We start from the raw sequence: 15,418 nt of genomic DNA, 5'->3' as shown, positions 1-15,418 counted from the left end.
GGGACAGAGGCGCAGCACTAGAGCCGAAGCGGCGCAGCACTAGAGCCGAAGCGGCGCAGCACTAGAGCCGAAGCGGCGCAGCACTAGAGCCGAAGCGGAGCAGCACTAGAGCCGCGGCGGCGCAGCACTAGAGCCGCGGCGGCGCAGCACTAGACCCGAAGCGGCGCAGCACTAGAGCCGAGGCAGCGCAGCACTAGAGCCGAGGCAACGCAGCACTAGAGCCGAGGCAACGCAGCACTAGAGCCGAGGCAACGCAGCACTAGAGCCGAGGCAACGCAGCACTAGAGCCGAGGCAGCGCAGCACTAGAGCCGAGGCAGCGCAGCACTAGAGCCGAGGCAGCGCAGCACTAGAGCCGAAGCAACGCAGCACTAGAGCCGAAGCAACGCAGCACTAGAGCCGAAGCAACGCAGCACTAGAGCCGAGGCAGCGCAGCACTAGAGCCGAGGCAACGCAGCACTAGAGCCGAAGCAGCGCAGCACTAGAGCCGAGGCAACGCAGCACTAGAGCCGAAGCAGCGCAGCACTAGAGCCGAGGCAGCGCAGCACTAGAGCCGAAGCAACGCAGCACTAGAGCCGAGGCAGCGCAGCACTAGAGCCGAAGCAACGCAGCACTAGAGCCGAGGCAACGCAGCACTAGAGCCGAGGCAACGCAGCACTAGAGCCGAGGCAACGCAGCACTAGAGCCGAGGCAACGCAGCACTAGAGCCGAGGCAGCGCAGCACTAGAGCCGAGGCAGCGCAGCACTAGAGCCGAGGCAGCGCAGCACTAGAGCCGAGGCAGCGCAGCACTAGAGCCGAAGCAACGCAGCACTAGAGCCGAAGCAACGCAGCACTAGAGCCGAGGCAACGCAGCACTAGAGCCGAGGCAACGCAGCACTAGAGCCGAGGCAACGCAGCACTAGAGCCGAGGCAACGCAGCACTAGAGCCGAGGCAACGCAGCACTAGAGCCGAGGCAACGCAGCACTAGAGCCGAGGCAACGCAGCACTAGAGCCGAGGCAACGCAGCACTAGAGCCGAGGCAGCGCAGCACTAGAGCCGAAGCAACGCAGCACTAGAGCCGAGGCAGCGCAGCACTAGAGCCGCAGCACTAGCTCTCCACGTGACCGATCTTCAGTCTGAGAGCCATCCTCATCTGTCCGCAGAGATCCAGATCCTACCTGGAGAGCTCTGCCGCCTGCCTGATCATCCAGACGCAGTGCCGGAGCGCACACACACGCAGCGGCGGATCACACATAGTCCAGCAGTTCTGTTTCCATCTCATTCTCGCTTCCTTCTGAAGGATGAAATTCCTCCTCTTCATCTTCCTCCTCTTCTCCGGACTCGTACGTGAGCGACTCCTTGGTGTCGTTAGGTGCCGAGGGGCTGGTGAACAGCGCTAAGGAGAAAAATAGAAGGAAAGCGCTAAAGGAAGTCACCCAAATATATGCACCGAGCAGCGGAGCCTGAGGGGGGCGCACTCACAATACAGAACACAAGTATCACAGCTTCTGAAAGGGGCTCTGCAGGCGTCTCCCCGACCTCACTATAATACTCCAGAGCTGCACTCACTATTCTGCTGGTGCAGTCACAGTGTACATACATTACTGATCTGAAGTTACCTCCTGTATTATACACCAGAGCTGCACTCACTATTCTGCTGGTGCAGTCACTGTGTGCATACATTACTGATCCTGAGTTATGTCCTGTATTATACTCCAGAGCTGCACTCACTATTCTGCTGGTGCAGTCACTGTGCACATACATTAATGATCCGGGGTTACCTCCTGTATTTTGTCACCTGGTCTCTTGGAGCGGATGATTTGCTTGATCATGAGGGACATGGAGTCTCGCAGTTGGTCGCTGGTCTTGGGCAGACACCATCCGTCCCGTTCGGTACAGTCGCTCTCGGAGCCGTGATTCCGGCTAATGATCTCCTGCAGACTACAGCAGAACACTGGTCACACTGTGCGCCGGCGCCTCCTGAGATACCGCGCCCGTTACACGCAGGACGCTTGTGGTACTGCACCTCAGCTCCATTCACCACCACAGAGCCGAGCTACAATACTCTACACAACCAAACCAAGCCGCCATTTTTGCTCTGATTTTGGGCAATCCCTTTAACCCCATCCAGCTCCTCATACCTGTCCACATTCAGGTCACACAACTGGTAGAACATCTGGCGGTACGGGGGGAGGTTCCCTTCCCGGAAAATGTACACCGATTCCTGGGGTAAGAAAAAAGGGGAAAAGTGATCATGATGGACGTGCGGCTCTGGGCGGATACATCTATATTACAGGAATGTGTCTCTACCCTTAAAGGGATCCTCCTAACATCAATGTAAATAATGATGGCGGTGTCCTCAAAACCCCTCGCCCACCACCGCAACCCCCCCCCCAAACCCCCCGCCCCCCACCGCAACCGCCCCAAACCCTCTCCCCCCAAACCCCTTCAACCCCCTACAACACCCCCCAAACCCCTCACCCACCACCGCAACCCCCCCCCAAACTCCCCCTCAAACCCCTCACCCAGCACCGTAACCCCCCCCCAAACCCCCACCAGCGCTCCCCTCAAACCTCCCCCAACCCCCCCCTCAAACCCCACCCCCCGAACCCTCCCTCAACCCCCCCCCCCGATACCCCCCTACCCGTCACCCCCCCGGAACACCCACCCCCCTTTTAGAAAAAATAAGTTCACAACTGGTCCACATAGCTTCACTGCGGATACGGCCAACAGAAGCCCCTTAAAAAGGGATTGTCCAGTGCCGCTCCCTCCCAGATCCGGCATCTGCCGGGTGCTTGGCAGGCCTTGTGCGCTGGTCTGGCCATGCTAGGAGCACTCTCCCCTCCAGATTTGCAAGGGACGTGACCCCCTTTAAATAATCAGGATCCCCCAGATAAGAATCCTTCCATCTACCCCGGGTGCACAGCGCTCACCTTCAGCCGGTATTTATTGGCCGGAAGCTTCTTAGTCTCCTTAGAGCCCAGTGCTCCCAGTCCATGGGTCAGGTCCTGCATGCTGACTGCTTGTGGCACTGGGGGACAAAACGGACAAAATACTCAATTCCTGAATTATTTAACACGATTTGCAGGCCAAGGCGATAGATACCAACCCCAAAAATAACTGCAATCCTATAAAGAGATTCTTGAAAATTACTATCATCTATATATATAATTGCCTTATTCTGTCTGTCTGTCTGTCTGTCTTGCTCCAAAATTGTGTCCTTACTGTGACACAAAGCTGATTGGCCGCTGGGCTCGCCATGGCCCCGCCCCCCGCACGGATTGGCCACTCGCCCAGGCTGCGCCCCCACACGGATTGGCCGGCAGCTCGCCCAGGCTCCGCCCCCCACAGATTGGCCTCTCGCCCCGGCACCCTGCAGGCATTGGCAACTCGGCCACGCCCCGCCCCCCTCACGCAATGCACGCTAGCTCTGGCCCCGCCCCCCCACGCATTCCCCGAACCGACACGGTCACGGAGCCACGACTCCCAGGTGAGTCCTGTACCCCAGGGAGCCCACATCAGCGTACGCCGCCAAACCAGCCGACACATACCCTGGCATTGCTGGGGCTGGCCGGCGTATGCTGGTGTGGGCTCCCGTGCGAGCGGGGGACGAGATACGCTGGTAACCATGGTAGCATAGTTACCAGCGCATCAAGGTCCTGCAGCGGCGGAACATACACACACACACACACACACACACACACACACACACACACATACATCACATCGCATCCACACACTCACAACATCCTGGGATATCGCTTGCTTCTCGGCGCCAATTCTGTGCTGTGAGCTTCCAGGACCTGCCGGAGGATCACATGGCCAGAAGCATGTGGTATCTCCGGATGTTGCGAGTGTGAGCGCGTATGTGCAATATCGTCAATGTGTGTGTGCGTGAGTGTATGCGATCGGGTGTGTGTGAGTGTATGCGATCGGGTGTGTGTGTGTGTGTGTGTGTGTGTGAGTGTATGCGATCGGATCTGTGAGTGTCGGCAGAGGAGCATGGCGTGCTGGAGGAGGCTGGGAGGAGAGAGGCTGATCCTGGGGAAGGCTGGGATGGGGAGGCTGAGAGAAGAGAGGCTGATGCTGGGGACAGAGAGGCTGATGCTGGGAGGAGAGAGGCTGATGCTGGGAGGAGAGAGGCTGATGCTGGGAGGAGAGAGGCTGATGCTGGGAGGAGAGAGGCTGATGCTGGGAGGAGAGAGGCTGATGCTGGGAGGAGAGAGGCTGATGCTGGGAGGAGAGAGGCTGATGCTGCGGGTAGAGAGGCTGAGGCTGCGGGTAGAGAGGCTGAGGCTGCGGGTAGAGAGGCTGAGGCTGCGGGTAGAGAGGCTGAGGCTGCGGGTAGAGAGGCTGAGGCTGCGGGTAGAGAGGCTGATGCTGCGGGTAGAGAGGCTGATGCTGCGGGTAGAGAGGCTGATGCTGCGGGTAGAGAGGCTGATGCTGCGGGTAGAGAGGCTGATGCTGCGGGTAGAGAGGCTGATGCTGGGAGGAGAGAGGCTGATGCTGGGAGGAGAGAGGCTGATGCTGGGAGGAGAGAGGCTGATGCTGGGAGGAGAGAGGCTGATGCTGGGAGGAGAGAGGCTGATGCTGGGAGGAGAGAGGCTGATGCTGGGAGGAGAGAGGCTGATGCTGGGAGGAGAGAGGCTGATGCTGCGGGTAGAGAGGCTGAGGCTGCGGGTAGAGAGGCTGAGGCTGCGGGTAGAGAGGCTGAGGCTGCGGGTAGAGAGGCTGAGGCTGCGGGTAGAGAGGCTGAGGCTGCGGGTAGAGAGGCTGAGGCTGCGGGTAGAGAGGCTGATGCTGCGGGTAGAGAGGCTGATGCTGCGGGTAGAGAGGCTGATGCTGCGGGTAGAGAGGCTGATGCTGCGGGTAGAGAGGCTGATGCTGGGAGGAGAGAGGCTGATGCTGGTGCAGCATGCGGGATGGAGCACGATGGGGGGTGCGCAGCATGGGGGATGGAGCACGTTTGGGAGTGCGCAGCATGGCGGATGGAGCACGTTTGGGAGTGCGCAGCATGGCGGATGGAGCACGTTTGGGAGTGCGCTGCATGGGGGATGGAGCACGATGGGGAGTGCACACCTCCCCCCAACACACACACACACACACACACACACACACACGCACGCACGCACGCACGCACGCACGCACGCGCGCGCACACACACGCGCACTGCACAACACAACACACACACTGGGAAGCACAAACAACTGCCCTACACAGACACCCACACACACACAGACAACGCTGCACACACACAACACCCAAACACACAAACACCGCGGCACACACAAATATATTATTATTATTATTATTATTATTATTTATTATTATAGCGCCATTTATTCCATGGCGCTTTACAAGTGAAAGAGGGTATACGTACAACAATCATTAACAGTACAAGACAGACTGGTATAGGAGGAGAGAGGACCCTGCCCGCGAGGGCTCACAGTCTACAGGGAATGGGTGATGGTACAATAGGTGAGGACAGAGCTGGTTGCGCAGTGGTCTACTGGGCTGAGGGCTATTGTAGGTTGTAGGCTTGTTGGAAGAGGTGGGTCTTGAGGTTCCTCTTGAAGCTTTCCACGGTAGTGGAGAGTCTGATGTGCTGAGGTAGAGCGTTCCAGAGTATGGGGGATGCACGGGAGAAATCTTGTACACGATTGTGGGAAGAGGAAATAAGAGAGGAGCAGAGAAGGAGATCTTGTGAGGATCTAAGGTTGCGTGCAGGTAGGTACCGGGAGACTAGGTCACAGATGTAGGGAGGAGACAGGTTGTGCATGGCTTTGTATGTCATGGTTAATGTTTTGAACTGGAGTCGTTGGGCGATGGGAAGCCAGTGAAGGGATTGGCAGAGTGGCGAGGCTGGGGAGTAGCAAGGGGAGAGGTGGATTAAGCGGGCTGCAGAGTTTAGGATAGATTGGAGGGGTGCAAGAGTGTTGGAAGGGAGGCCAGAGAGCAGGAGGTTGCAGTAGTCGAGGCGGGAGATGATGAGGGCATGCACTAATGTTTTTGAAGATTCTTGGTTAAGAAAAGCACGGATCCGGGAGATATTTTTGAGTTGTAATCGGCATGAGTTGAAGAGGGCTTGGATGTGTGGCTTGAAGGATAGAGCAGAGTCGAGGGTCACTCCAAGGCAACGAGCTTGTGAGACTGGGGTGAGTGAGCAACCATCAAGTTTGATGGAAAGGCTTGTTGGAGGAGGTGAGTGAGGAGGAGGAAAGACAATAAACTCTGTTTTGTCCATGTTAAGTTTTAGGAATCGTGCAGAGAAGAAGGATGAAATAGCAGACAAACATTGTGGTATTTTGGTTAGTAGAGAGGTAATGTCAGGTCCAGAGAGGTAGATCTGTGTGTCATCGGCATAGAGATGATACTGGAAGCCGTGGGACTCTATGAGCTGTCCCAAGCCGAAGGTATAGATGGAGAACAGCAGGGGTCCAAGAACTGAGCCTTGAGGGACACCGACAGATAGGGGGCGAGCTGAGGAAGTGGTGTGAGAATGGGAGACGCTGAAAGTTCGGTCGGTTAGGTATGAGGAGATCCAAGATAGGGCCAAGTCTGTGATGCCCAGAGATGAGAGAATCTGTAGTAGGAGGGAATGGTCTACTGTGTCGAAGGCAGAGGACAGGTCCAGGAGGAGGAGGATAGAGTAGTGTCGCTTGGCTTTGGCGGTTAGTAGATCATTGGTGACTTTGGTTAGGGCAGTTTCGGTAGAATGATGTGGTCGGAAGCCAGATTGAAGCCGGTCAAAGAGGGAGCAGGAGGAGAGGTATGAGGACAATTCAAGATGGACATGCTGTTCCAGTAGTTTTGAGGCATAGGGGAGAAGGGATATGGGGCGATAGTTTGACACAGAGGATGGGTCAAGGGAGGGCTTTTTGAGGATGGGTGTAATAGAGGCATGTTTAAAGCATGAAGGGAATACACCACTTGCTAGTGATAGGTTGAAGAGATGGGTTAGGGCTGGGATGAGGACTGCGGTGATGTTGGGGATGAGGTGCGATGGGAGCGGGTCAAGTGCACAGGTGGTTAGATGTGATCTTGAGAGTAGAGTGGAGAGATTGTTTTCTGTCATGGTGGAGAAGCTGGATTTGGAGGAAGAGGGATGAGTAGCTATGATGAGGGGGCTGTGGTGATTGTGGGCCAAAGCTTGCTCTGATGTTGTCAATCTTCCGCTTGAAGAAAGAGGCAAAGTCTTCAGCTGAGATGAGAGGAGAGGGAGGTGGTGCCGGAGGACGGAGGAGAGAATTGAAAGTGTTGAATAGCTGTTTAGGGTTGTGAGAGAAAGAAGATATGAGGGATGAGAAGTAGGTTTGTTTTGCAGCAGTGAGTGTGGACTTGAAAGTGGTGAGGGACTCTTTATATGCAATGAAGTGCTCAGTGGAATGAGACCTCTTCCATCTGCGCTCAGCAATTCTGGAAGCCCGTCTAAGTTCTTTAGTCTGCCTTGTGTGCCAGGGTTGCCTGTTGATTGTGCGGGTTTTGGTGTGTGTGAGGGGGGCAGCTGATTCGAGAGCTGCAGAGATTGTAGTGTTGTATAAAGTTGCAGCGGCATCTGCATCATGTAGAAATGCAATGTCTGTGAGGGGGAGAAGGGACTGAGAAAGGGCGTGTAAATCAATGTGTTTGATATTTCTGCGAGGGTATGAAAATTTGTGGAGGGGGGGTTGCATACTTGGAGAAGAGAGGGAAGAGAATGTGAGTAGGTTGTGGTCAGACAGGGGGAGAGGTGAGTTAGAGAGGTTAGATAGGGAACAGATATACGCACATACCGCACAACACACACATTGCACAAAACATACCTCCCCCCAAAACACACCACACACACACAAACCGCGCAACACACACACACACAACGCTACAGACACACAGCGCTCCACAAACAACGCAACACACATACAACACCGCTCTCACCCCCCGCCACACCCAGACAACACCCAGAACATGTACAGCCCCTACACAAACACTTGGTAACTACACACAACAACAACATATATATATATATATATATATATATATATATATATATATATATAACAAAAATCATACATGAACTACACAATACGTAAATTCTAGAATACCCGATGCGTAGAATCGGGCCACCTTCTAGTATATCTATATATATAATTGCCTTATTCTGTCTGTCTGTCTGTCTGTCTGTCTGTCTGTCTGTCTGTCTGTCTGTCTGTCTGTCTGTCTGTCTGTCTGTCTGTCTGTCTATCTGTCATGCTCCGAAATTGTGTCCTTACGGTGACACAAAGCTGATTGGCCGCTGGGCTCGCCATGGCCCCGCCCCCCCACACGGATTGGCCTCTCGCCCCGGCTCTCTGCAGGCCCCGCCCCCCTCACGCAATGCACGCTCGCTCTGGCCCAACTGACACGGAGCCGCGACTCCCAGGTGAGTACACACACACATCAGATCACACTCACTCTCACACTCACACTCACTCTCACACATCACATCCACACACTCACAACATCCTGGGATATCGCTTGCTTCTACACCGGCTCCGTCAGGATCCCAGCAGCGCCACACAACCTTGCGATGCTGGCATCTTGACGGAGGCCGTGAAAGCTGGTAACCATTATACACATCGGGTAACTAAGGTCCCTTAGTTACCCGATGTGTATCATAGTTACCAGTGTACACCGGCTCACACTCACTCTCATACACACCTCACATCGCATCCACACATCAAGGTCCTGCAGCGGCGGAAAATACAGACACATAACAGCACACACACACACATACACACACACACACACATACACACACACAAATCAGATCACACTCACTCTCACACACACATCGCATCCACATACTCACAACATCCTGGGATATCGCTTGCTTCTCGGCGGCGATACTGTGCTGTTGTGAGCTTCCAGGACCTGCGGGAGGATCACATGGCCAGAAGCATGTGATATCCCCGGATGTTGTGAGTATAAGCGCGTATGTGCGATATCGTCAGTGTCTGTGTGTGTGAGTGTATGCGATCGGGTGTGTGTGAGTGGATGCGATCGGGTGTGTGTGAGTGGATGCGATCGGGTGTGTGTGAGTGGATGCGATCGGGTGTGTGTGAGTGGATGCGATCGGGTGTGTGAGTGTCGGCAGAGGAGCACGGCGTGCTGGAGGAGGCTGGGAGCAGAGAGGCTGATCATGGGGAAGGCTGGGAGGAGAGAGGCTGATGCTGGGGGAGGCTGGGAGGGGGAGGCTGGGACGAGGGAGGCTGATGCTGGTGGAGGCTGATGCTTGGGGAGGCTGATGCTGGGGGAGGCTGGAAGGAGAGAGGCTAATGCTGGTGGAGGCTGATGCTTGGGGAGGCTGATGCTGGGGGAGACTGGGAGGGGAAGGCTGATGCTGAGGGAGGCTGGGAGGAAGGAGGCTGGGAGGAGAGAGGCTGATCCTGGGGAAGGCTGGGAACGGGAGGCTGATGCTGAGGGAGGCTGGAAGGAGAGAGGCTGATGCTGGGGGAGGCTGGAAGGAGAGAGGCTGATGCTGGTGGAGGCTGATGCTTGGGGAGGCTGATGCTGGGGGAGACTGGGAGCGGAAGGCTGATGCTGAGGGAGGCTGGGAGGAAGGAGGCTGGGAGGAGAGAGGCTGATCCTGGGGAAGGCTGGGAAGGAGAGGCTGATGCTGCGGGAGGCTGGAAGGAGAGAGGCTGATGCTGGTGGAGGCTGGAAGGAGAGAGGCTGAGGCTGGGAGGAGAGAGGCTGATGCTGGGGAAGGCTGGGAAGGGGAGGCTGATGCTGGGGGAGGCTGGAAGGAGAGAGGCTGATGCTGGTGGAGGCTGATGCTTGGGGAGGCTGATGCTGGGGGAGACTGGGAGCGGAAGGCTGATGCTGAGGGAGGCTGGGAGGGGGAGGCTGGGAGGAAGGAGGCTGGGAGGAGAGAGGCTGATCCTGAGGAAGGCTGGGAAGGGGAGGCTGATGCTGAGGGAAGCTGGAAGGAGAGAGGCTGATGCTGGGGGAGGCTGGAAGGAGAGAGGCTGAGGCTGGGAGGAGAGAGGCTGATGCTGGGGAAGGCTGATGCTGAGGGAGGCTGGGAGGGGAAAGCTGATGCTCGGGAAGGCTGGGAGGACGGAGGCTGGGAGGAGAGAGGCTGATCCTGGGGAAGGCTGGGAGAGGGAGGCTGATGCTGGCGGAGGCTGATGCTGGGGGAGGCTGGAAGGAGAGAGGCTGATGCTGGTGGAGGCTGATGCTTGGGGAGGCTGGGAGAGGGAGGCTGATGCTGAGGGAGGCTGGGAGGAGGGAGGCTGGGAGAGGTAGGCTGAGAGAAGAGAGGCTGATGCACACACACACACACACACACACGCGCGCGCGCACTGCACAACACACCACACCACACACACACTGGGAACCACAAACAACTGCCCTACACAGACACCCACACACACAGACAACGCTGCACACACACAACACCCAACACACAAACACCGCGGCACACACAAATATACGCACATACCGCACAACACACACATTGCACAAAACATACCTCCCCCCAAAACACACCACACACACACACAACGCTACAGACACACAGCGCTCCACAAACAACGCAACACACGCAACACATAACACCGCTCTCACCCCCCGTCACACCCAGACAACACCCAGAACATGTACAGCGCCCTACACAAACACTTGGTAACTACACACAACAACATCTCTATATATATATATATATATATATATATATAACAAAAATCATACATGAACTACACAATACGTAAATTCTAGAATACCCGATGCGTAGAATCCGGCCACCTTCTAGTATATTATATAATTGCCTTATTCTGTCTGTCTGTCTGTCTGTCTTGCTCCAAAATTGTGTCCTTACGGTGACACAAAGCTGATTGGCCGCTGGGCTCGCCATGGCCCCGCCCCCCCGCACGGATTGGCCGCTCGCCCAGGCAACTCGCCCACGCCCCGCCCCCCTCACGCAATGCACGCTCGCTCTGGCCCCGCCCCTCGCACGCATTCCCCGAACCGACCGACATGGAGACACGACTCCCAGGTGAGTACTGTACCTCCGGGAGCCCACATCAGCGTACGCCGCCAACCCAGCCGACACATACCCTCGCATTGCTGGGGTTGCCGCCGTATGCTGGTGTGGGCTCCCGTGCGACCGGGGGACGGGATACGCTGGTAACCATGGTAGCATAGTTACCAGCGCATCAAGGTCCTGCAGCGGCGGAACATACACACACATAACAGCACACACACGCACACATCATATCACACTCACTCTCACACACACCACATCGCATCCACACACTCACAACATCCTGGGATATCGCTTGCTTCTCGGCGGCGATACTGTGCAGTGAACTTCCAGGACCTGCCGGAGGATCACATGGCCAGAAGCATGTGGTATCTCCGGATGTTGTGAGTGTGAGCGCGTATGTGCGATATCGTCAGTGTGTGTGTGCGTGAGTGTATGCGATCGGGTGTGTGTGAGTGTATGCGATCGGGTGTGTGTGAGTGTATGCGATCGGGTGTGTGTGAGTGTATGCGATCGGGTGTGTGTCGGCAGAGGAGCACGGCGTGCTGGAGGAGGCTGGGAGGAGAGATGCTGATCCTGGGGAAGGCTGGGAGGGAGGCTGAGAGAAGAGAGGCTGATGCTGGTGACAGAAAAGGCTGATGCTGGGAGGAGAGAGGCTGATGCTGGGAGGAGAGAGGCTGATGCTAGGGACAGAAAAGGCTGATGCTGGGAGGAGAGAGGCTGATGCTGGGAGGAGAGAGGCTGATGCTAGGGACAGAAAAGGCTGATGCTGGGAGGAGAGAGGCTGATGCTGGGAGGAGAGAGGCTGATGCTGCGGGCAGAGAGGCTGATGCTGCGGGCAGAGAGGCTGATGCTGCGGGCAGAGAGGCTGCTGCTGCGGGCAGAGAGGCTGATGCTGCGGGCAGAGAGGCTGATGCTGCGGGCAGAGAGGCTGCTGCTGCGGGCAGAGAGGCTGATGCTGCGGGCAGAGAGGCTGATGCTGCGGGCAGAGAGGCTGATGCTGCGGGCAGAGAGGCTGATGCTGCGGGCAGAGAGGCTGATGCTGCGGGCAGAGAGGCTGATGCTGGTGCAGCATGGGGGGATGGAGCACGATGGGGGGTGCGCAGCATGGGGGATGGAGCACGTTTGGGAGTGCGCAGCATGGCGGATAAACCACGTTTGGGAGTGCGCAGCATGGGGGATGGAGCACGTTTGGGAGTGCGCAGCATGGCGGATGGAGCACGTTTGGGAGTGCGCAGCATGGCGGATGGAGCACGTTTGGGAGTGCGCAGCATGGCGGATGGAGCACGTTTGGGAGTGCGCAGCATGGCGGATGGAGCACGATGGGAGGTGCACACCTCCCCCCCAACACACACACACACACACACGCACTGCACAATACACACACTGGGAACCACAAACACCGCCCTACACAGACACCCACACACACAGACAACGCTGCACACACACTCAACACTCAACACACAAACACCGCGGCATACATAAATATACGCACATACCGCACAACACACACATTGCACAAAACATACCTCCCCCAAAACACACACACACACACAAACTGCGCAACACACACACACACAACGCTACAGACACACAGCGCTCCACAAACAACGCAACACACGCAACACACATACAACACCGCTCTCACCCCCCGCCACACCCAGAACATGTACAGCGCCTACACAAACACTTGGTAACTACACACAACAACATATATATATATATATATATATAACAAAAATCATACATGAACTACACAATACGTAAATTCTAGAATACCAGATGCGTAGAATCCGGCCACCTTCTAGTATATATATATATATCTATCTATATACATACATACATACATACATACATACATACATACACAGTGGGTACAGAAAGTATTCACACCCCTTTAAATTTTTCACTTTTTTTTTCATTGCAGCCATTTGGTATTTTTTCTCATTAATGTACGCTCTGCCCCCATCCCCCATCTTTATAGAAAAAAAAAAACACAGAAATGTAGACATTTTTGCAAGTTTATTAAACTTGAAAAAGTGAAATCTCACATGGTCATAAGTATTCAGCCCCTTTGCTCAGTAGATCACATGGTCATAAGTGTTCAGTCCCTTCGCTCAATATTGCGTAGACGCCCCCTTCCTTTTGAGCTAGTACAGCCATGAGTCTTCTTGGGATCCTGGATTCGGGGCTCCTCGGCCATTCTTCCTTGCAGATCCTCTCCAGTTCCGTCAGGTTGGATGGTGAACGTTGGTGGACGCCATTTTCAAGTCTCTCCAGAGATGCTCAATTGGGTTTAGGTCAGGGCTCTCGCTGGGCCGGTCAAGAATGGTCACAGAGTTGTCCTGAAGCAGCTCCTTTGTTATTTTAGCTGTGTGCTTAGGATCATTGTCTTGTTGGAAGGTGAACCTTCGTCCAAGTCTGAGGTCCAGAGCGCTCTGAAAGAGGTTTTCTTCCAGGATATCTCTGTACTTGGCCGCATTAATCTTTCCATCAATTGCAGCTAGTCGTCCTGTCCCTGCCCCCATAGCATGATGCTGCCACCACCATGTTTCACTGTGGGGATTGTACTGGGCAGGTGATGAGCAGTGCCTGGTTTTCTCCACACATACCACTTAGAATTTTCACGATAAACTATCTTTGTCTCATCAGACCAGAGAATCTTATTTCTCATAGTCTGGGAGTCCTTCATGTGTATTTTTGCAATCTCTATGCGGCTTTCATATGTCTTGCACTGAGGAGAGGCTTCCGTCGGGCCACTCTGCTATAAAGGCCCGACTGGTGGAGGCTGCAGTGATAGGTGACTTTGTGGAACTTTCTCCCATCTCTCTACTGCATCTCTGGAGCTCAGCCACAGTGATCTTGGGGTTCTTCTTTACCTCTCACCAAGGCTCTTCTCCCACGATTGCTCAGTTTGGCTGGACGGCCGGGTCTAGGAAGAGTTCTGTGGTGCCAAACTTCTTCCATTGAAGGATTATGGAGGCCTGTGCTCTTAGGAGCCTTCAGTACTGCAGAAATTCTTTTGTAACCTTGGCCAGATCTGTGCCTTGCCACAATTCTGTCTCTGAGCTCCTTGGCAGTTCTTTGACTTTCCTTTTTACATTTTCATGACCTTCACAACCTCTTCAACTGAAGCACATGCACTTGCGCTAGCACGTATATACAGTCATATGAAAAAGTTTGAGCACCCCTATTAATGTTAACCTTTTGCATCACTCTCCCATACAGCTTCTCCTTGTGCAACGTGCGCTGTATTGTTGACCGATGCACATTGACACCATCTGCAGCAAGATGATGCTGCAGGTCTTTGGAGGTGGTCTGTGGATTGTCCTTGACTGTTCTCACCATTCTTCTTCTCTGCCTTTCTGATATTTTTCTTGGCCTGCCACTTCTGGGATTAACAAGAACTGTACCTGTGTTCTTCCATTTCCTTACTATGTTCCTCACAGTGGAAACGGACAGTTTAAATCTCTGAGACAACTTTTTGTACCTTCCCCTGAACAACTATGCTGAATAATCTTTGTTTTCAGATCATTTGAGAGTTGTTTTGAGGAGCCCATGATGCCACTCATCATAGGAGATTCAAATAGGAGAACAACTTGCAAGTGGCCACCTTAAATACCTTTTCTCATGATTGGATACACCGCCTATGAAGTTCAAAGCTCAATGAGGTTACAAAACCAATTTAGTGCTTCAGTAAGTCAGTAAAAAGTAGCTAGGAGGGTTCAAATCAAGAAATTGATAAGGGTGCCCATACTTTTGCACCGGTCAAATTTTGTTTAAATGCAGATTGCAGATTTTCTGTTAGTACAATAAACCTCATTTCAATCCAGAAATATTACTCAGTCCATCAGTTATTAGATATATGAAACTGAAATGGCAAAAACCCAAATTGTTATAAAGAAAAAAGGTTAACATTAATAGGGGTGCCCAAACTTTTTCATATGACTGTACATATGTATATATAACTTCATGAAGTGTCAGGAATACAAGGCCGGGGCTGATGCTATGTTCCTGTTCACATGAAGTATCTGTGCTCCTGGATTTGTGCAGCAGAGGGTGGGAGGCCGGTGGCTCCGTGTGCCATTATAGGATGTGGTGCTGCTACACGAGGAAAACTACAGCACGACAGAATTTGGCTTTCCCCACAATTGCAAAAAATTATAGTGAGCGGGGTGGTGGAGAAATCCAGCCGGAGAGCCGCTCACTACCATTACTTATATTCTGGCCCATCCTATGACTTACGGACACAGGGGGCTGGTGCCCACCCTTACGCACCCTTACGTCAATGATGATGATGATGAGAGATGATGTCTAGTGCTGCGCCCCTGATAGCTATTTTGTTCTTAGGCCAACAAGAACCAAAATGTTAAGAAAACTGAGGACAGTGAGAGCCAGCGAGGACTAAATGGGTGCTTTACACGCTGTGACATCGCG

At 54.1% G+C, this 15,418-nt stretch overlaps 1 protein-coding gene across 1 annotated transcript in view; it reads right to left on the bottom strand.

Moving 5' to 3' along the window:
- Positions 1-943: 943 nt before the first annotated feature.
- The window catches only part of GTF3C5 (general transcription factor IIIC subunit 5), a 29,074-nt gene continuing 14,599 nt past the window's right edge, over positions 944-15,418 (bottom strand). The window contains exons 8-11 of the mRNA XM_075322925.1: positions 2,913-3,010; positions 2,121-2,203; positions 1,778-1,920; positions 944-1,375 (exon numbers count right to left, since the gene is read on the bottom strand). Coding sequence (XP_075179040.1) covers positions 1,227-1,375; positions 1,778-1,920; positions 2,121-2,203; positions 2,913-3,010 — 473 coding nt within the window. The 3' untranslated portion in view covers positions 944-1,226. The remainder of the gene's footprint in view (positions 1,376-1,777; positions 1,921-2,120; positions 2,204-2,912; positions 3,011-15,418) is intronic.

Source organism: Anomaloglossus baeobatrachus, chromosome 9 (genome assembly GCF_048569485.1).
Source record: "Anomaloglossus baeobatrachus isolate aAnoBae1 chromosome 9, aAnoBae1.hap1, whole genome shotgun sequence".
NCBI classification, from domain to species: Eukaryota; Metazoa; Chordata; class Amphibia; order Anura; family Aromobatidae; genus Anomaloglossus; species Anomaloglossus baeobatrachus.
The sequence above is the reverse complement of the archived record's forward strand: the minus strand, read 5'-3'. Positions and strand labels throughout refer to the sequence as shown.